Source organism: Curcuma longa, chromosome 5 (genome assembly GCF_044706935.1).
Source record: "Curcuma longa cultivar G26 ecotype Majalengka, Jawa Barat chromosome 5, ITB_CL_G26_1.1, whole genome shotgun sequence".
Lineage (NCBI taxonomy): Eukaryota > Viridiplantae > Streptophyta > Magnoliopsida > Zingiberales > Zingiberaceae > Curcuma > Curcuma longa.
This window is the reverse complement of record NC_133865.1, coordinates 1,415,838-1,439,302: the sequence shown is the minus strand read 5'-3', so window position 1 is coordinate 1,439,302 and position 23,465 is coordinate 1,415,838. Positions and strand designations below refer to the sequence as shown.

At 34.4% G+C, this 23,465-nt stretch overlaps 1 protein-coding gene across 1 annotated transcript; it reads right to left on the bottom strand.

Annotated features, from left to right (window-relative positions):
- Positions 1-8,999: 8,999 nt before the first annotated feature.
- LOC141829631 (uncharacterized) lies at positions 9,000-21,673 on the bottom strand. The gene is made up of 2 exons (XM_074717149.1): positions 21,338-21,673; positions 9,000-10,019 (listed from the first exon to the last, which is right to left on the bottom strand). The coding sequence occupies exons 1-2, from the start codon at positions 21,630-21,632 to the stop codon at positions 9,352-9,354; spliced, it is 963 nt and encodes a 320-aa protein (XP_074573250.1). The 5' UTR covers positions 21,633-21,673; the 3' UTR covers positions 9,000-9,351.
- Between the last annotated feature and the right edge of the window lie 1,792 nt (positions 21,674-23,465).

Sequence of the window (23,465 nt, the reverse complement as noted above, 5' to 3'; positions counted from 1 at the left end):
CTCGAAAACTTGAAGGCGGAGAAAGCTTCAAATTGATTTTATTTATAGATTTTATCGAAAACCCACGATAAATGCAAATAAATGAAGTATAGGGGCCTTGAGTCGTATTTTTCCAAGGACTAGTAGAAAATTGAATGAATTGAGCTTTTGATGTCGTATTTTTGGGTTTTCAATGAAAATGGGGGGTTTTGAGGTCTTGGAATGAAATGTAATTCAAAATGAAATAGAGTTAATGAAATGCAATTGAAATCAATTTGAAATAGCCCCTAATCTAACAATGCAATAGAATTCAAAGCTAAAACTAAGACTAGAAGTTGAATTTAATGAAACTAATCTAGTTTGCAAGAATTAAAGCCATGATGCAATTTAACTATCCACTTCCAATTAAATAGCAATGAGATCCCTACTCAAATTAACCTACCCTAGCGAACCGATATGTTGAAGCTAAAATGGCATAGCACAGTGAATTTGACAGTTTCAGAACATGAGAACATGGGTTTAAAGCTAAAAGAGGTTTAAAACTAATCTATCTCTAACACAAATCTATCCTCAAACAATAACTAAGATATCTATCAACCAACAAGAATTCAAGTGCTATTGAACTGAATTTGATCAAATTAAATTGGCACGGAACAGGAACTAATGGAGTTAAAGCTTCGGTTCAAGTTTAGATGCAGGGAAGATCGAAACCAAACTAAGCAAATGCTAAAACAAATCTGAATCCAATCAACGTATAAACATGAACCACAAAACCAAATTCATGAAATTGCTTAGAGCTACGTTTAACAACAGCAATTGAAATTTCAGAAACTGATCAAAAACAGAAAAAAACAGTTTGCAGAAATGAAGATAAGCTCGTCCAGCCCTCTCTTCTCCCTCAAATTCTCCTCAGCTGGTCGTCAATCAGCTTTGAACCCAATTAGAAGCTTCAGATAGGTCTTCGAGTGGTTTGGCCGCTTCCAGCACCCCGAATTTGCCCGAAAAAACCCTCTCCGGCCAAAACAGTGCTGTGCGAGTGAATGTGTCTGAAATTTTAGAGCTTTGAGAACCTGTTGTGACTACAACTTACTGAATCTATATTGTTGTGGATGAATTAGAGCTGAGAATCCGGATGAAGCTGTGAAATGTTAATTGGTGCAGGATTTGTGATGAGCTAATGATGTTGTGAATTGCTTTGCTTGAATTTCCTTCAACATGATCAGATTGTAGGATTTAAGAAACAGAAACAGGAAAAGTTTCAGAAATAGATATAATTTCTATTTAAGCTCAGCAGTTAACTTTGAAGGGTTATTTGCAATATCAATTAAATTTCATGATGAGAAAAGAATGGTTTCAGCAAGGAGAACAGAAAGATTCTGGAATTTGGATATTTGGAGCTGGTATTGTTCTTATTTGTCTGAGACAGACAAAGGTTGAAGTGTGGGGGAGAGCTAAGAGCTTGATTACAGTTTCTGAGCAATGGAGTAGTGGATTAAAACTGATCTGATAAGGAACTAAGCTGGATCAATCTTGCTGTTGCTGTTCAGAATTTCAGAATCACATCAGAAAAAGAAGAAAGAACAGAATGCAGAAAAAAATTAGAAAAACAGAATGTTTAAAAAAAACAAAAAGTGGAGTATCAAAAGATCTGAATAAGTGATAAAAATTCTTGTGAAATTTGATGCAATTCAAGCATTCTTTAGACAACAAGTTGAGAATCTAATCAAGTTTGTTGATGGCAGCAAGAAAAAAAAGAACAGAACAGCAGGAAAAAGAAACCAGAAAAATAGGAAAATGCAGAAATTCAGTTATTTTCTGCTGGGTTTTGAAAATTGTTTGAGCACTGATTTGAGTTCGAATTGCAGGGAGATTGTAGTATGATAAGCATTAGTAATCAATCTTCATGATAGAAAAAGAATGGATGAAAAACAGTGAGAAAATGGGGAGAAAAAGGAAAGTATCAATTTGGTTTTGAATTGTTTTTGGATTTAAATTTACCATTGATACTTTGCAATTATGGTTTCATGTGAATTGAATTTTGCTTGCTGATGATTGATTACTATTTCTTAGCTCTTGTAGAATTTAAATGTGAAGGAATTGGGCTTGAGAATGAAGAGAAACAAAAGATAGCATATTTGGTGAAATTTGAGGCAAAATGAGGAAAAGAGGAGAAGAAAGTATCAAGAAGAGGAATTGGAAAGGTTTAGACCAAATTTGTTTCATGGAATTGAAGAACAAACAGAAACAAATGTGTTACAAAAGAAATGAAATAGAAAAGAGGGCAAGAGGTCATTGGTTAGCATTTAAGTATATCCATATCTACCACTACCATGCATTTTCTTTAAAGTTCCTTTTCTTAACCTTGTTCTTTCTAAATTCTTATCTCATTTGTTTCAGTTCATGATTTGCTTATTGTTTCAATAATCCTTAATAGATGTGGATTCCAAATCAAGAATGCTAGTGGAGAGTAGAAAACAAACAAGCCTATGGAAGTACATGAAATTTAAGTTGCTTGAGTGAGCCCTACTTTACTTGATCATGAATTAGAATTAGGGTGAGAGCTACTGATTTATCTACTAAAAACAACCTTGTGAGACTGAGTGTGGTGCATTTATCTTAATTAGTCATGAAGGATGAAACTTGCTAGGTGGTTAACCAAGTACAAGAATCTAGTTCATGGACTTAAACTTTTGAGATTCTACAACTTTAGGTAATTCTCTTTCAATTGTTTCTAACTTTGATTGAGGATGATCTAGGGGGTACGATGGTAGGAGTTTTTCTTAGTTTTATTGTTTTGGCTTGAGCGGGACGCACAAGGCTAAGTGTGGGGGAATTTGATAAGCTAGGATTTTATGGTATTTTGTTGATTCATTTTGGGTTTTATTGTGGACAATTAAATGTTTAATCAACATAATTGAATTACATTTGTGACGGTAGCAAGTATATCGAAAACCGGTTACAGAAAACTCGATTACAGTAAAATGATTAGAATGACAATACAATCTTTTGGTTACCAATTTTTCGCGCTCCCCGGAGTATGATTTCGGCGTCTCGGTGCTCGTTGAAGTAGCTTGATGTAGTCTCGGCACCAACGTCGAAGATCGGATGCTAAATGGACACGAGGAAGGCGTTTGAGAGCGAAATGAATGAGTTGCTCGAAGGCTGCTCGCGTCTGCCTTATATAGACGACCTGAGTCGACTCAGATAGGCATCTGGGTCGACTCCAGCTGACGTGGCGGATAAAAGTCTATCGGCTTCGCTGCTTATCCTTCCTGAGTCGACTCCGGCCTGGCTCTGAGTCGACTCCAGTCGCGGTGGCGGCGGAGACGATAAAATCTTGACCTGAGTCGACTCAGATCGCCGTCTGAGTCGACTCCAGCTTCGCTGGCGGTGACTTTTGACTCGCTGACTTCCGGTTCTGTGCTGATTGGGCTGGAGTCGACTCCAGAACCTATCTGAGTCGACTCCAGACCCGAAAACTTGAATTTTCGGCCGGAGTTACTTTTGTCGAGCCCTTCTTTCCTGCAAAATAAGTTAGCTCGAAAACCATAGTATTTAACGAACCGGCCAGCTCACCGAACCGGCTTCGAGTCTTAACTTCGGATCTCCGGTGAGATCCTGGGTTAGACCGGCGCCTACTGTTCCTCGTAGGAACGCGTTCTCACCCACTCCCCTCGGGAGAATTTACCTGATGCCAACTCAGTCCTCCTGACCTGTTGGACTTTTTGCTCGGCTCTGTCGTTGCCCCCCAGGACTTTGAACGCAACTGATCCTCCTGATCAGTCCATTCTTCTCTGCAACTTGGTCCTCCTGACCCAAGTCCATTTCATCCGCAACTACCCAAGTCCGGATCTTGCCTGGTGCACGTTGACTCTGCCAAGTCTTCTTGCCTAGACTTACTAGGACTTAACCTGTTTCTCTGCAATCTCATTTCAACTCAGTTAGCCAAACCATATACTTAACTTGATCCTAGTTCCATAATCAAAACACAGGTTTGACCTGCTAGTGCTTCCTGCACTAACATCTCTAATGCATGCCCATGTGTCAACTTGATATCTCATATCCATGACTTGTGAGATCAAGTCATCATGTTGACCTACATGCTAATGTGCATTAACATTGTCCTTGAATGTTAATCTTGATAGAGGAATAGTTTAGTGTAGTGTTCTTATCATCTCACTATCGATTCAACCAATCGATTGACATAGATATGAACCTACTACACAAGGACGCTATTATACTTAGTTTATTTGGCACTAATACAAGTAAGTATAATAACCACAAAATAATACCTTTATAAATAGAAATATGATACAATGAGTCCATACAACAATCATCAAATGATTGGCTCTAGGGCTCTCACTAACACTAACTTGATAGCACGATTAGACACGAGAATGGGTGCGCTGCTCCTTTGATCCAGCCTATTGGACATGTGCGTAAGGCATGCCAAGCAGTGACAAGATTTGTGATAGCGCGCGAGGGCTATTGAAGCCCAGGTCGAGCAGGAGGTAGACTTGGAGTATGGCAAGCAGATGCGAGGATTGAACGTGTTAAGTCTGAGCATTTAGCCAAGCAGACTTGAGGGAAAACGTGAGTCAATACATGCAATGGGGTGCATGTCATGTGACATGACGAATGGAGCAGTAGTGGGCTATTTTGTCTAAGCCCGTGGTGTAGAGCTTGGGCCATGCACATAGTGTGCAAGCTGACATTTGGCATGGTGCCAAATTAGCAAGTGATGTGGACAAACGGTTTTGACATGTAAGCAAGGGTGGTTAGCAAAACTACCTTGTAACTACTGTAACTTCCAATGTAACTGTTGCCTATGCATGATAAATAGGCAAGGCTAGGCATTGGCAGGGGGTGTACAATCCATGAGGAATTGGTGAGAACAAATCTGTGAGGTCTACTTGTGTTCCTTTGTTATTGTAGATAATAAAGGTTGAGAAGTTCCTATACATTGTGTGTTGTTTGCTCGTGACTTTTGTTAGTTATATTCGCGAAAGACATTCTCTTGTGCGTTGGTGTGCTTTTGGAGGTTGAATCAAGTGCGGGACTTGGTGACCGCGCATGAAATTTTTGAAGGCAAAAATTGACCCTGTGACAATTGGTATCAGAGCATTGCAAGATAGTTGGAGTCAACCACGAAACCAGCGAAAGGATTTCACATCTTGAAGCCTTAATCGATTTTGCCCCTTTGGGAGAAGATCATTACAATTTGGTTGCACGGATTGTCAATCTGGAGGCTAATGATGACTTGCACTTTAAGCTAATCATCTTGAAAAGACCAGTGGCTTTGAATGCAAAAAGAGGTGTGGATCATCTTGCAATCAGAGTTCTAGAGCCAAAATCCTTTGGCAACACATAGAGTGCTAAGGAACTCAAAAATTTCTTATGCGACATGGAGAAGTATTTCTTGACTGCTAGAGTGCCTAAAACGGAGAAAGTGACAATTTCTAGCATGTGCCTTATGGGTGATGCAAAGTTATTGTTGGGTTGCAAGGGTGCAAACATAGTCCCACATCTAAAACACATGGGAAAGATCATGGGTTTAAAAGGATGGAAAGTATCTCCATTGGGATGAGGCCTTTTGGAGAGAGCCCAAGAACAAAACTATGAGGGATTAGGCCCAAAGTGGACAATATCATGCCATTGTGGAGATGTGGACATTCTTTAGACCCTACAATTGGTATCAGAGCAAGGCCGCTCTTCACCGGACTAACCGCCGGATGAGCCATGATCCAGATCTAACCATGTGGGGACCCTCGGGGAAAATAATGGAAGTAGGGGAGGTTCGGACCATGAGGGACATGGCAGCCGGACCATGAGGACATGGCAGCCGGACCATGAGAAATGGCAACCGGACCATGAGAAATGGTAGCGGAGCTTCCAGTGGTCCTTTGTTTGAGGGGGGGGGGGATTGTTGAGTTGCAAGGGTGCAAACATAGTCCCACATCTAAAACACATGGGAAAGATCATGAGTTTAAAAGGATGGAAAGTATCTCCATTGGGATGAGGCCTTTTGGGGAGAGCCCAAGAACAAAACCATGAGGGCTTAGGTCCAAAGTGGACAATATCATGTCATTGTGGAGATGTTGACATTCTTTAGACCCTACAGTTATGGTGGCCGACGCGCATGGTGGATGATGCCAATGTGGGTCGACAGAAAATTGACACTTGGGAGCGACTAAAGAAAGAAATGAGGAATCAATTCCTTCCCAGCAACACTTCATGGATTGTTCGCGATGGGTTAAAACGTCTCAAACAGAATGATTCTATGAGGGACTATGTTACAGAATTTAGTTCTTTGATGTTGGATATTTAGAATATGTCTGAGGAAGACAAGTTGTATAACTTTCTGTATGGTTTGTAGCCTTGGGCACAAGTTGAACTACGAAGGCAGAATGTGAAAGATCTTCCTAGTGCTATTATTTCTACTGATGCCTTGGTCGATTTCCATGTAAACAAAGATAGCGTGGGTGCTTCTTCGCCTTCCAAATCAATACACCGTCATAAAGATAAGGAAGCGGCTTGGAAAAATGATATAGTTAGCAATCAGCGGAATGACAGGAATGATCATGTTGTCTCCTAAGGAAAGAACAACTTGAAAAGTCAAGGTTGTTTCTTATGCAATGGGCCTCATTTGGCAAGGGATTGTTCGAAGCGAGAGAAATTAATGCTCTCTTGGCAGAAGAGAACATTAATTGCCCAAAACAGAAAATTGTTTCTCTTGTTAACCCTTTACAATTGTTGAATTCAATTATTGATGTTGATTTTGAAGGAATTATAGAGGTTACACCAGACAGTTCTAGCAAGGTTATGGGGGCTATGCTGAAGAATGAGGCCTAAAGTGGATGCGAGGATTGAACATGCCAAGTCCGAGCATTTAGCCAAGCAGGCTTGCGGGAAAATGCGAGCCAAGACATGCGATGGGGCACATGCCATGCAACGCGACAAATGGAGCAGTAGCGGATTGTTTTGCCTAAGTTCGTGGTGCAGGGCTTGGGCCATGCACATGGTGTGCAAGTTGACATTTGGCATGGTGCCAAATTAGCAAGTGATGTGGACAAATGGTTTTGACATGTAAGCAAGGGTGGTTAGCAAAACTACCTTGTAACTACTATAACTTCCAATGTAACTGCTGCCTATGCATGATAAATAGGCAAGGCTATGCATTAGCAAGGGGTGTACAATTCATGAAGAATTGGTGAGAGCAAATCTGTGAGGTCTACTTGTATTTCTTTGTTATTGTGAATAAATAAAGGTTGGGAAGTTCCTGTACATTGTGTGTTGCTTGCTCGTGACTTTTGTTATTCATATTCGCGAAAGACATCCTCTTATACGTTGGTGTGCTTTTGGAGGCTGAATCAAGTGCAGGACTTGGTGGTCGCGCAGGAAATTTTTGAAGGCAAAAATTGACCCTATGATAGTATCCTCTTCTTCTTTTGTTTGCTGAGAAGTGGAGGGTTATAGCCACTGAATCTAACCATTAGGTTCTCATGTCTGTCTTTGTACATGATCGAGTCATTATATTTAAGTATAGAATTTTGGGATTCTAAATTGATCGTTCATTCTAATTAGTATCTTGTACTAACTTAGATCTGGTAGAAGTATAATCAGACGTATCTACTGCATCCTCTATTTACTCTATTATATTTGTCAAAGATCTAGAAGAAGTTTAATCTTCTTCTGATCATACCTTAATAAATTCTTTTATAGACAACTTATATGACCACCTCCCAAAGAACTATGATAATACAAATCTACAGTCAAGTTTAGACCAAATAATTGAACAACTAGAAGAACTAAATCAAAACTGGGACCTTATGTTTCCCCAAGTTCCTCCTATTACTTTATGAGATTTGCAGGTTGGTTTAAGAGATTGTGAGCATGATTGAAATCTAAAAATAGGAACAGATAATGTTCTTTATTATTTATGTGGATTTTATCTGACCATTGATAAAAGAGGAACTGTAAACTATGCCAAAAATAAATCTGTAATCTTTATCTTTAGCAAACCTATGACATCATTATTCTAACCACTCATACCATGAGAGGCAGTACGAAACACACTCTTAGAAATAAAAATTTCAATATTAGAAACTAGACTTAACAAGTTAGAAACTAAAATAATGTGTCTACATAAACAAACCCTACCAGACCCTTAGACCTTAGGGGAAAAAGGAATCATCATACACCACCAAGAGGACTATATATATATATATATATATATATATATATATATATATATATATATATATATATATATATATATATATATATATATATATATATATATATATATATATATATATATATATATATATATATATATATATACTGCGTGCCTTCTCATGCACGCAACATCTGCGACTATGTGTGTGTTCGAACAAATTCGAGCTCCTGGAAGTGATCCGAAGCCTCACATATTCAGTCGCGAATGAATATTGCGCATGGGATGTCGCGTAGGATAACAAATTCTTATATATAAATAATGCTCACAAATGGTACCCAACATATCAAAATTCTATATGAGGAATGTTATACTAAGAACCATTCACGCGCACACACACATACATATAGACACAAAATATTGAATGTTTTTCTTCTCTTTCTCTCCATTTACCAGATTAGTTTCGTGGTCGAACTAGAAAGTTTAAAATAATTAAACCAATTGTATAACTATCCTACATTTTGATTTGAATTAGAATGTATAAAATAAGATTAATAGAATATTTTCTTTCTTTGTAGCTAACAAAAAGGTTTTATTTTGCGAATAGAGATGACTTTAATCATGTTATAATGTATAATATAATATAAATCCATCACATATAAGTTTTATTCTAAACCCAGTGACGTTGAGACGCTTTCAAAAAAGTAAAAATAGACCATTTTGTTTATTTTTCTTATAGAAGAGGACTAGAGCACTTTCTAATGCTTTTGCCCAAATCTAGATGTCAAAGGAAAAGCTAGAGTGCAGTTTCTTGTGGAAACCAAGTCGCCAAGAATCATCACTGTACATGGTACACGCTTATGGCTATCATATTGCATCCAAATCATTTATATACAAAAAAAAAAAGGTAAAAGAAACAAGAACTTGTTCCAGGCAAATCGCGACAACATTTAGCATTATAATGTCTCCTAAGTATTCGACCCTAAGCATTGTTGTCCCTTAGCAATCTCACAGCATCCAGGCAAACAAATTATTAGAAACACAAGCAAAAAACAGGGAACATAATCAGAACAAGGTCTAGCACTCAGATTGTACTAATCTCTAAGGCTTTTTAACCATGAACTGAAGGGCATTTATGCTGCAGAAGTCGATGATGAAAATGAAAAATATGCCAAGCAAAATGATAAAGACTCCTGTCACAAGTTCTTGAAAGCAGATCCATGGGCTGTTTTCTGAGGCGTCAACCTCGCCAATAATGCTTTATTGTGGCAGTGCTCGACATCAACGAAGTAGAAATTGCCATCTGCCTTGAAGGTCACAAATGGTCTATTGGTTTCTGGAGGCCTAATGTCGGAAAACTTGATTGTCTTCGGTAAGGGTGTAGCCAACCAAGACATCATCTCAACATCAATGCTATCCGAACCAGGTTCCCATCGTAGCTTGTGAATATATGGGCTTACAAACCAGTGCAAAGCTGCAGTAGTCGAAGCACTGAGGAAAATCACAGTCATTGCGACACCACCTTTGAGGATGACATTCATCTCAGGTGAAGTCATGAATGTTATGACAGGTCCAAGAGATACTGACAGGCAGCAGGTTGAGAGAGATAAAAGCTTTACTTTTTTAATGGTCGAAGTGATAGGTCCCACATAGGTTACCCCGTTATCTTTACCATCTTTCTCAGACTCTCCTCTTGGAGGTCCGATGCTGATCTTGCCTTGATCATATTCAGATTTTAGATGTGCAGCTTGAGTAGCCCATCTTTTCTGATCAGTAGCATATATCGAACTGTTCCTTAGGAGAGGCACTTGCGGAGTAAAGGCGTAGTAATGCTTCGATGTCCTGTAGCTAGATGGCAGAAAATCTGAATATGGAAATAAAAGTCAGCAAGAAATATTTTCTGCTACATCTTCAGGAAAAAAATCACACAGCATAAACATATTGCTCTGGAGTTAAACATGTATAAGCTTCAAGGAATACCAAATGTTCATAGCTATGGTTGACAAAATCAGCCACTGATATGGATCGGCTGAGTTGGATCACTAGCAAAAGCAAATAGGTTCTTCCCCTAAAAGTTTCAAACCAGATATGGAACAAATTTGATCATGAATTTGATATGACCATCTAGTTTATTTATATAGTAGAATAATGATCTACATCAAATGAGTATCGTAACCTGTTTCACAAGCTTGCACTGCAAGAGCCAGCAAGGGAACTCAAGGAAAACTAATCAAGAAGCATAGCCAAATGCATCAAGACCCATCTGTTTACAAATAAGCGTCGTTATCATAAGATTTAAAACTTAATAATGCACATGTATGATCAAGAAAAACAATCTGAGATTAATGCCCTCATGACAGTTTTGAACTCCAGCGGTGTATATAATGATCAAGATTAATGCTAACTTATAATTCTTGAATTACAAGCAGAATTTCATTTGGTTTTTCACGTAAAAGTTGAATACATATACAGTAAGAGTAAATTCTAACAGCGTTGTCAGCTTGTTAGAAATTAGCAAGAACAAAAGGTCACATGTGCTTTACGTTGGTTATGAGTAGGCTTTAACATATTGAGTCATGCTGCCGGGATTTGCAAGCTTTCCGAGACCAATCGGACAAAGGTGGGATGACAAAGGTCTGACAGAGTTCAACGACAGTGATTTTGACCATGGAACAATGGAAATAATTAATTGTGAATATATATATATAGATAGATAGATAGATAGATAAATAGATGAACTATTAAACTATATCATATATATGGTACAATTCTTTCAATTGTTAGCTGGCTGACAGTATAATTTATAACAAATAAATTAGAGTTACGATTAATTTATTAGTTATAAATTATATAACAATTTAATTAATTATTGTTAGTAATTATGCCGGTATGATAGGTACCTTGTAATTATTAATTTACAGCTACACAGTAGTTAACAGCAAATTATTTAGTTATATCTTATAGTAAATATTTTATTGTAATTGTCAGTAAATTATAATTATAATTACAAATCAACTATTAGTAAAATAAAAGTAAATAATCGATTATAAAATCGATAAATAACTACAATACAACTAAATTATAATTATTAAATAAATAATTAAAAAATACAACTTATAGTGACTCAAGTTAATTATGTAATTATTAACAATTCAATTAAATAAGTATTAAAACATATCTATGATACGGTATCAAAAATATATCATTCTTGTTACAACCAAAATACTGACACAACTTACGACAAAATGTTTGTGATAATCCTTTGTACAAAAAATTAATACATAAAAAAATATAAATTTTGAATATAGTTCTAAATATATTTTAATTAAATTGAGGATTTTAGGATCTATGCTCTAATCCTACGAAGCTCTTATTATTCCTAGCTAGGATCTCAATCTTAATAGTTTTGGCTTCGCCTGTAAATGTCAAGGCTCCTATAACACCACTGGGATAGACATTGATAAGCACCTCACTCAAACCTAAATAGTGAGAGAATGACCCAAGTTATATCCTTTTCTGCAACTATGACCAGGAAGTCCACAATTAACTGATGTGAGCAATAAGTTTGCGAATTAATCCATGGGGTTAAGAAGCAATGAATAAGAAAGCAACATGTGCCTGATCAAGCTGCTCAAAGGTCAAGGAAATTGACAAGCTAGCTCCACCTGAAAGACCATGTCTCCCTACAATATATAGGTGCTCACTTTGATGCCATAAAAGAAGTCCAGGTATAGCATTAAGGTTGGGGTGGGGTGGGGGGAGGTGATGATTGAAGGTAGATTTCTATAGTAATTTCTGGAAGTCATGCCTAAAGGTAATTCTCATGCAACAACTTATCACCCTTGTCCAGCTCAGTTCTGTAACACACTGCCTCATGCTTCTATCCTCAGCTTAATCAACCTAATCCTCAAAACCTATACGATCCACCACATCTAACCAATCAAACACCCACCATATCTAACTGCTCAAACGACCAAAATCAGGCTAAACTTAGGATGATTTGAAGGATGAACTTGACTGTGTCATATTCACCTTGACCGAGTCAAGTCCACATCATCCGAATCCCATCCACATTCGCTGAAATACTTGGCCTAAACTTTAGTCCAACTGAACTCCACCCATTTGGTCCTTTAGTCAACTTTTCCAATTGAAGTCTGAACTTATAAGAATAGTAAGCAAGCATATCTATCTAGCTGGTCTAATCTTTCATAATAGATTCAGTCATCTATCAAACGTAGCTGCATTGAGGGACAAGGAGGATAAATCATCATCTTTATCGAAGTGACATTTAAACAAGGTGGCAAATGTCTCTACAAAGAACGGAGTCAAAGCTGTAGTTTCCCACGGTCAATAAAGAACCTGTTTGGCTTCAAGATTTATGGTGAGTGATAGAGAAACTTAAGAGACCATAAAGTTCCGGATACAGACGATGTTTGGTATAATGGCAAAAAAATTTCCATATTTCATGAAGTAAAATGGTGAAGGTGAAGAATTTGCAAAATGAAGTTGACTAGGGCTTGATAGAAGAGCTAAGGCACAATTATAAGGATGACAAAGAGAAAGACTTAAAGTTTCCCTTGTTCTTTTACAACGACTTCAACTTAATTTCTAATAAATTAGATTTAATTTAATATCTTAATTGGTTATACTTCATTTTGATTGATTGAATTCATAGCATCAAATCATATTAAATCAAACTGAATTATGGTCTCTTTTATACTTTGGATCACAAGTCAAAATATTGTACTACATGAATTGTAGCATACCGTATGATACAAACCATGAATCATAAAATTTCAACAATTATCAGAATAAGCACTTCATATATTAATTATCACCACAAGGAGAATTGATCCATTACAAAGTTGGAAAAGGTGATGGATGATAAATACTAAATGCCTCTCTTTCATGATTCTCATGTGGTTTTCTTACCTCCTGACAACTTTGCCTCCTGGCATTTCTGATCATTTCTCCAACTGCTACTCAAATTAATAGATCTCTAAAGTCTTCATCCTTTAGAGCTCTATGTTGATTTCTTTATATCATAGAGTGGCTAGGATAAGTGGGTTGAAGTTGATTCTCCTATGTGCATCCTTGCATAGAAGCCTAAGATCCTTAAAAAGGATTTAAAATCTTTGTTTTGAGACTTAGGAAAGAGAAATAATACTGAGTTGAGCAAGACAAAGGTTAAATCGGAGACAGTTCAAAAGGCTCTGCCAATTAATCTTATGAATATTAACCTTTAGACTTAGGAGGTTGTTCTCAGTAGTTACTTGCTGGGATTATGGAAGAAGAGGAAAGTCAGCTCAGGCAGAAGTTTCGGGCTATGGTCGAATCCCAGGTCCATGGAGATTCAAATTCCAGGTACTTTCATAAATATCTATCTGTTAGGACAAACAGAAATGTTGTGCTATCTATCTGCAATTTGGAGCTGTAAATCAACCAAGCATTCATGATCAAGCTTAATATTCGATTTGATAAAGCTCGTTTATGTTCATTCAATAGTAAAAAAATATATATAAAATAAACAAACTTCAACACCAGTAAATTTGATTTGTTAACGTTCATGAATAATTTATGAATAAACTTATTTATTAATTTATATAAATTTGAATTATAAATTTATTTAATTTTTTATTCAAATATATAAAATATATATAATAATTTATAAATTTTTATAATTTTAAGTTATTCATAATAGGTTAAAAATATGAAAATAATATAAATTTCATATATTAGACAAACATTTAGCCTAATTTACAAGAACAACAACGTTGATAGTTAAGCACGATAGAAAATTCAACTTTGGCTTGAGCTCAATAAGATTTCTAATAACAAGCCTGAACAAATTTGAAAAGTAAATAAACAAACTTGAATACAGCTATGTTTGGCTCATCTACACCCCCAAATGCACATGGAGAACATTTGGTGAGGGCAATGCTCTAGAATGAAGCAATTCATTTTTTTCCAATGTCTTCTTGGGGGTTTGCCAAAACCACCAACTCAGATGAAAAAAAATTAAGAGTTGTGTTAGGTTATCAACCAACGTCAAACACAATGAATATTTTATGAATAGATACATCAAACTATTGTATTAATATTAAGTTGTTCCTCGAAAAGAACATATTACAAGGTCCGACTGTAGCGTCTCGACAATGACCACTACTATGAGAACTTGAGAATAATGTTAAATATACAAGAGTTCTCACAATATAAGTTGGATAAAAATAAACATTATAAGAATACCGATTGTCTTAAATTTGAAACATGGAACATAGAAATGCTCACTCGTAAAACAATAGAGGTAGTAGACACGATAATTAGGAGAAAAATTAATATTTTATATTTACAAGAGAAAATGGATAATAGAGAAGGCAAAGATAATAGAGAACTCAAATTTAAATTATGGTACATAAGAAATAAAACAAAAAATGGATAGGTATTGTTATAAATAGTTTGTTAAAGGATGATGTAGTAATAGTTAGAAAAGGGATGGAATTTTAACTTTTAAGATAGTAGTAGCGCAAAAAACTATTAATATAATTAGCATATATGCACCTCAAGTAGGATTAAATAAAGACACCAAATATAGATTTTGAAAAAACCTAGATGAGGTAGTATAAAAAATTCCACCAAACGAGATGATTTTAATAAGAGGAGATGTAAATGGGCGTGTAGAGTACGAAATAAGACATATGATAGGATGCATGGAGATTACAATTTTGGAACAAAACATGAAGAAGGAAATACTATATTCGATTTTGCAATAACATATAAACTTATAATAGCTAATACATTTTTTTAAAACATTTGTATAGATTGCAAAGTCATCCTTAGAAAAAACTTAACTACCCAACATAGTTTAATAATATTAAATATGCACCTTAAGTATAATATCAATAGAAGGAAAACGTACACGACTTCTAAAATTAAGTAGTGGAAGTTAAACGAATGGAAGCAAAGTATCTTTAAGAATAGGATAAGAGCACAACTATTAGGAAAAATACAAGACGACTCGAATATAATATGGGATAAGATGACATTAAATTTGAAAATAATGACTAAGAGCATATTCGGTGAGTCAAAAGATCATATACCACCAAGTCAAGAATCTTAATGATGGAATCAGAAAGTACAAGAGCTTTAATACAAACAACTTATAAGGTATTGTACATTTGTAAAAATAAAAAAACTTTTAAAAGTATGCAATAACAAGAAAGAGACAAAGAAAAAGGTGAATGAAGTTAAGAATGAAACTTTCAAATGCTTATATCGACAGTTAAATACAAAAGAAGAAGAAAGGGACATCTATAGAATAGTTAAAGTGAGAGTGAGGAAGATAAGACATCTTACCCAAATAAGATGCATCAAAGATAAATACATTAGAGTATTAGTAAATGATGACGACATAAAAAAGATATTTTCATTAGCATTTTAATGAAGATACAAGTGACCAACTTAACTTAGGTTATTTAAATAAGCCAGAGAAATATAGAAATTAAAATTTTTTTTATCAAATAATTTAAAATTATAAACTAGAACATGGTTTAATGGAAAGCAAAATAGAAAAGTAATTGGACTAAATGAGGGAGGATAAATACTCTAGTCCTCTTGTATAAAAAAGGAGACACAAAAATTGTGCAAATTATAAGGGCATTAAGGTAATGAGTCATACCATAAATTTTTTGAAAAGAATGATATAAAAACGCAAAAGGAAGGACACCACGATAATAAAAAATTAATTTAGATTCATGCCTAAATAGTCGACAATAGATGTTATACATATTCTTAGACAACTTATTGAAAATATTGGAAAAAAATAAGTGTATTCGTCGACTTAAAAAAAACATTATGATAGAGTTCTGAGGAAACCTATAAGAACAATTTTAGAAACGAAAGTTGTCAACGTATCATATATTGAAACAATGAAAGGTATATATATAGATGTAATGACAAGAATGAAAACTCTAGATGGATAAACTGAAGCATTTCCTATAAGATAAGGTTACATTAAAGATTAACTCTAAATCCTATTTTTTAATATTAATTCACTGGACACATGTATGATGTGTTATCATAGTACATGTTATTTGCAGATAATATTATTTTAATAAATGAGACACATGAAAGAATAAATGTTAAATTCGAATCTTGATAAAAATACTGGAAGTAAAAGATTTTACGCTTAATAAAGATAGAATATATGAAATTAAAGTTTAGCAATATTAGACGTATTATGACAATTATTAACATAGGAGATAATAAGTCACCTATAACTAAGAGTTTTAAAGATTTAGGATTATCTTTAGAAAAGGATAGAGAGTTGAAAGAGATGTCTTACATAGAATACATATACGATAGTTGAAATGGAGAATGCCAGGTATTTTTGTGATTGCATAGTTCCTTTAAAACTTAAAGAAAAGTTCTACAAAATGGTAGTTAAACTTATTATGTTATATGGAGTAAATGTTGAACTATGTCTCCAGCTCACAAACAAAAAATAAAAGTCACAGAAATAAGGATGTTAAGATGAATGTGCAGATATATGAAAATAGACAAGATATGAAATGAGAACATTAGAGAAAAAGTCATGATTATATCTATTGAGAGAAAAATCCAAGAGACACATTTAAGATGATACAAATATGTATTTAGGCAACCACAAAATGTTCTAGTTAGGCAATGTGAAACTATGACAAATACACACATTAGACGAAAAAGTGATAAAAGAAGACTTAGCAACAATAAAACAAGATAAAATTAATTTAAATATAGATGATAATATAATAGGGATAAAGTCCAATGACGTAAGAGGATATATATAGTCAACCTCATTTAGTGGGATAAGATTGATTATTGTTATCATCGTCATCTTGTTGAGGCTTTGCCTAAGGAACGTTTATAGGTATGCTTGTGGTTGATAAATTTTTTTCAGATTATGCCAAATCTATAAAAAAGGAAACTGAATGTGTGATCCTTAATGTGAAAACTGAAAAAGTCCTCGTATAGCTAGTTCAATATTGGTTTTTTTGGCTAGAAGCTGGTACATTGTCAAGGATGTTACTATGATTGCTATTAAGAATTTCATTCTCAATGCTAACCACCTTTCAGAAACTATTGTAACTGCCATCACCATGATAGAAAGCAAAACCAGCCATTTTTATTGATTATAGACCTCTTTCTATTTGTAAGCTCATTTATAGACATAGCTAATTGCATCAAGTTGGTTCTTCATGAGCTAGTTTTGCTCAATCAGTATGCTTTGGTAGGCATATCCAGGATGTTCAGCGTTAGGTCCATCTAAGGGAATGCCCCAGAATGTATATTATGGTGGATTTCCACAGAACCTTTGACTGTCTTAGTAGACAATATCATGATTCTGCTGAGTAAATTTGACCTTCCTGTGAACATACGGAGTTGGATAAGGGCATGCATTTGTGATCCAAGGTTCAATTTTAATAGGAAACATGTGGAATTCTTTACAAGCTATCAGGGGAAAGGGCTGCCCAATGTATCGAAAGTTCAAATCAATTTAAATAGGAACCATGTGGAATCCTTTAGGAGGTCTAAGGAGCAAGGGTTGTCTAATGTCTCAAAAGCTCTTTGTTCTTGCCCTGCAATTGTTTTCTTCATAGGTCGATCATGAGGTGGCTGATGGTAATGTAACTCCACAACCCATGTGTGCCTGGTCAGCAATTACATATGTAGCTTTCACAGATTGCAGATGACTTTGTCATATACAGAAACGTTGATGTTACCCCTGCTAAAGAAGTTTTGGAGGTCCTCACGAGTTCTGAAGTTTCAGGTTTGAATCCTGATAGAACTAAATCTGCTGTTTGTTTCTCTAATGGTACAATCGAACAGATGAAACTCCTTACTAAGGAATTGGGAATTCCAAAAGATACTGTGTCTTTTAGATATTTGAGTATTCCACTGAACTCCTCTGGAATTTCCTTCAAGGATTGCAGTTCTCTTCTTGATTCGGTTGGTAGGACCTAAGAGACTTGCAACATGGAAATCCAAAAGTTTGTCTTGTGCAGGAAGATTATAGTTGATTATCCATAACATTGTGGAAAGGATATTGTCTTGGATAACTGCTTTCTCTCTTCCAAACCTTTTCATTCAGAGGCTATAATAGTTGATTTCTAGGTTTGTATGGTGTGGGAAAGATTGTTGATGTTTGCATAAAGTTGCATTTGAGAAGATAGGACTCCCAAAAAAGATGGATGGATTGGGCATAAGATTGCCTTAGTAAAGCTTGCTTTATCAGATATTTATAGGATATTGTCTCTAAGAAAGATTATTAACAAATAACTCTATATGGACTGCTGGACCACTTTCAAGGTGTGTTTGGTTCAGGTAATCTTGCATAACCTTGGTTATGTGATTATTAGATAATCACATAATCAAGGTTATAGGATATAAAATATAACCTAATATTATTTGGTTCAACTTATTTATTTGGAAGGAATAAAACATAACCACTTTAATGTTTATTATATTACCCTTGATTCAATTTATTTTTAAAATAAATTAAATTAAATTAATAATATTAATATTAATAATATTAATGATAATAAATTGATAATATATTAAAAAATATAATTTATTTATAATTTTTTAAAATTTAAAATAAATTTATCTATATTTTAATAAAATAATTCTTTAAATTATCTTTTTTTAATTTGAAATTAAAGTTTATTGAATTAATTAACTCAATTTTATTTACATTTCAATTAATTCAATTTTAAAATCGGAAAGTAATCATGGAAAAAAAATTTGTCAACCTCTAAAATCGCAGAAAACATTAGACTGTCGAAGTAATCGCATTCCCCCATTTGTTAACGTTTTGTTGATGTGGCGGTGATGCTATATTACTTAGGAATCGATCATAACATAAACCAAACAAGATTATCATTGATAAACTTAAACAAATAATCAAGGTTATCAACGATAAACAAGATTATCAACGATAACCCTGAATCAAACGTGCCCTCCAGGTGTGCTATTGGGAATTTGGGATTAACTTCATGCTATCATTTAGAGATATGGCATCCCAATGTACAAAGAAAATAGAACTGTGAATGGGTTGGTTTAAGGGTAGATAACAGGCTTTCTCAAGGTATTCTCTATGTCTTAATGAAATAAGAGATTTGTCATCAGACTTAAGCACAGCTACTTAATTTAGCAGTGGAAGAAAAACACCAGACTTAAGCACAGCTACTTAGTTTAGCAATGGAAGAAAAACACAGACTGAAGCATAGCTACTCTAGCAATTGGGATAGTATTTTAAGCTATAAGCTGGAAGTATTAGATTGGAATGATTATGTTTTATGAAATTACAGTGCTAAGAGGAAGTTTACCTTGAAATCACAAATAAGCATGAGTTTGTCCAAGGTAGGGTAGCAATTGTAGATTGGTACAGTATGGAATGGTTCAAAGGCTACATTCTTCATTTGTCAATTTTTACATAATTAACATTTACAAACTTCCTATGTATGCTTACAGAATCCACAAATGGGGATCACTGTAAGCACTGTGCTTATTGCGTTGAATATGATGAGTTTGTCTCTTGTTTTCTTAGATGCTCTTTTGTGTCCTTTTTTATGGCAAGATGTGGTAGGAAAGGCTTTCTTTAATCAGAAGGAAAGTGACTTTCAAAAAGGATTAACTAATGAGCTTCTGAAGAAAGGAAATCCAAAGAGCAAGCTGTTGTTTAATGAAGTTTTGCCATGTGTAGGAATGTAACAGAATATCAATCATTAAGCACACTATGGTTCCTGAACCTTTGTTAAGGAAGTGGAATTGCATATTATGATTATCTGAGTGTTGTTTTTAATTTGAAAGTTGTATTTGTCTCAAGAATGAGGGTTGTTTCAGTCTGAATTAGGTTTTATTTTTGAATCTGTAGCCAACAGTATATACATATATTAACTGTTGCTGCAGCAAAATGAGATTTCTTAAAAAGTCATAATCAATCTGGGCAAATTCCCACTAGTGCAACTGATTGTTAGATAAAAGACACATGTCAAGAGCAGAAAAGGCATGTGAGAACAGAGAGTGATCCAACAAATAAAAGCAGATCCAGGAACAACTTACATTTACGTGGAAAAGACAGTGATACAAAAAGATATTGAGTCCACTAAAGCTTAAGCAACACATGGTAGGAGACAATTAGATGGGAAATCACTTTCAAAGCCTAGAAAAGAGGAAATATTCCAATCATTTTGGGTTATCATGGATGGCGTACAAGGCAAATGAATTTTACTAGCGTGGACACTCTGAGCTCAGTTCGAGCCGTAACATATTGCAACCCCACTTAACTCCATTTCAACACAAGATAAAATAACTTAAATCAAGCTACACTATACATCAGAACCACTCACAGTATCCCATGCTTCATTTTCTGAGAAAAAAATGAAGCCAACTTGACCGAAAACCCGAACAACTAGGACAAGTTAACATTCACTACATCCCTTCCTACTGATTTTGGCTGAACTCATTCTAGTTTAGGCAAACAAGATTTGTACTTTATGTGAATTTGACTGAATGATACCTGACTTAGGTTCCTCTTGCCACATTCCCTATAGAGGGTCAGAACTAGTTCCAAACAACAGATAGACTTAATTGTAATCTACTGTAAAAATACCACAACAATATCACACACCTGTTGTTTCTTCTGTATTAGCTATTGAAGTGAATCCTGAAGTGAGTTTCAGATATATGAGAGGCTATTGGAGTTCTTGACTCACTTATGATATTATCTTCCTCTTTTTCAATGGAAAGATTTTTCAGTTTCAGAGTAATTGCGGACTGAGAGATCATGTTCCTTGTGCATTCTCTGATTCCGTTACATACTCACGTGGCTTGTGAAAAAATATGTCGCAGAAGAACTTGCTATAATTCAAAACAAACCGCAGCAGAACTCTCTGAATAACTAACTAAAATAATCTGAATTGGACAAGGATGCATTCACATACTAATTTAATGTAGAAATTAGCACAATATAGGCAATCCAAGAATAAACCCCGTTTTATCCCACAGTAAATTAAAAGATAAAGAGACTCAAACCAATTCCAAGATTAACCTTCCAATTACTAAACAAAAATGTAACTTATTTTTATCAGATTGTTTCACGGTGCCTACTACAAGTCGATGAAGAAAAAAAAACTAAAAACTCACCTCCCGAGGACCTTGGCGACGGTCTTGATGTAGCCAACAATAACCTCGTCGCAGGTGACGAAGGAAAAGCAGCAAAGCTAGAAAACGGCCGGGCAGAGGTGGATTGAGTACTCAGCGGTGACGGTGGAGGCAAACAATAGGGGAAGGGCAGTGGACCGGCCGATCGACCAGGGAATGAAAGGGGAGCGCTGGAGAAGCAAGGAGCGGGCGCGGAGGAGCCTGATAGAAAGATAGAGCGCAGCGCTGGTGGGGAGAGAGATGAGTGGAGCCGCGAAGTGAGGATTCGGCTCGCCATAGCAGCGAGAGAGCGCGGCCGGGGAGGTTCGAGCTCGGGGTTTTTTTGCTAGGGTTTTAAATATGGTGGAGACTTTTGGGCAACTGCGTGGTGACTTGCCTTGGGGAACAGCGGAGAGGGAGTGGCCGAGGCCTAACTCCAATGGGCTTTGGCCCAAAACTGATAGATATTGTCAATCAATGAAAAAAATTTATCCGAACTTCTATTGAATTGATATTAAAATAGATCAAGATTGAATTTGGATGAAATTAAGATAATATTTTTTTTATAATGGTCAATTATAATTTTTTTAATTTACTTCTTCACAGATGATTATGAAACTGACTATGTAGAACCACTAAGATCATAGATTTCATATTACAATAATAATGCACAAGTAAGCTATTACCAATAAAATCAATAAGTCAATATATAAGCAATGAGAAGGCAACGAACAATATTAAATAGGCAAGTGAGGATAGGAGCAGTTGACGGGCAATGATTGATATTTAATGGCATTATCTAGTAAATGTAAGTTAGCCTTGACTTCTTTTGAATCTCGGGTTTGACTTTGTTCAAATGGGGAATAAAATTCTTGAAGAGATTACTTAGTCATCATAATTTATCTCTCTTTAAATCATTATGAAATCGATATTGAAAGACACTTAGGGTACGTTTGATTCACATTATCATACATAATTTTGATTATGTGATTATCAGGTAATCATGTAACCAAAGTTATGGGGTATAAAATATAACTTAATATTATTTGGTGGAGGAAATAAAACATAACCAGTTTAATATTTACTATATTACTCTTAATTTAATTTATTTTTAAAATAAATTAAATCAAATTAATAATATTAATATTAATAATATTAATGATGATAATAAATTGATAATATATTTAAATTTAAAATAATTTATATATTTTTAATAAAATAATTCATTAAAATAATTATTTTCATAAAATAATTTATTAAATTAATAAATATAATTTATTAATTTTATTTTTAAAATTTAAAATAAATTTATATATAATTTAATAAAATAATTATTTTCATAAAATAATTCATTAAATTAATAAATATAATTTGATAATTTTATTTTAATAAAATAATTTAAAATAATTATTTTAATAAAATAATTTATTAAAATAATAAATACAATTTGTTAATTTTATTTTTTTAAATTTAAAATAAATTTATATATATTAATAAAATAATTTTTTAAAATAATTATTTTAATAAAATAATTATTTTAATAAAATAATTTATTAAATTAGTAAATATAATTTATTAATTTTATTTTTTAAAATTTAAAATAAATTATCTCTTTTAAATTTATAAGTATTTAAATTAAAATGTATTAAATTGATTAACTTGATTTCAATTAAGTTTCACGGTATATTTGAATTAACTCAGTTTTAAAATTGAAAGGTAATTATAAAAAAAATTTCATGAACCTCCAGAATCATAGAAAATCTTAAGTTGCTAAGATAATTATATTCTCGAGTTATAATCTATTTACTGATGTAGCGGTGATATTATATTACTTGGGAATCGATTATAACTTGAACCAAATAAGTAATAACCTTGGGCAGATACCAAGGTTATCAATGATAACCATCAACTAAATGCCCCCTTAAGGTGAATGTTATTACTTTTGCGGCCCCATAACTATTTATGAGGAGGTAAATCAAGAAGCTGTAGTTGGTCACTATAGGGGAGTGTATTTTCTCGACTTTGTCAATATTCGACCTTTGCTCATTGTAGCATTATCTATCTCGCAATAGCCAATTCAACCCTACTTCAAGGGCAAAGATTGTATAAACTATCTATGACTTGACCTTTA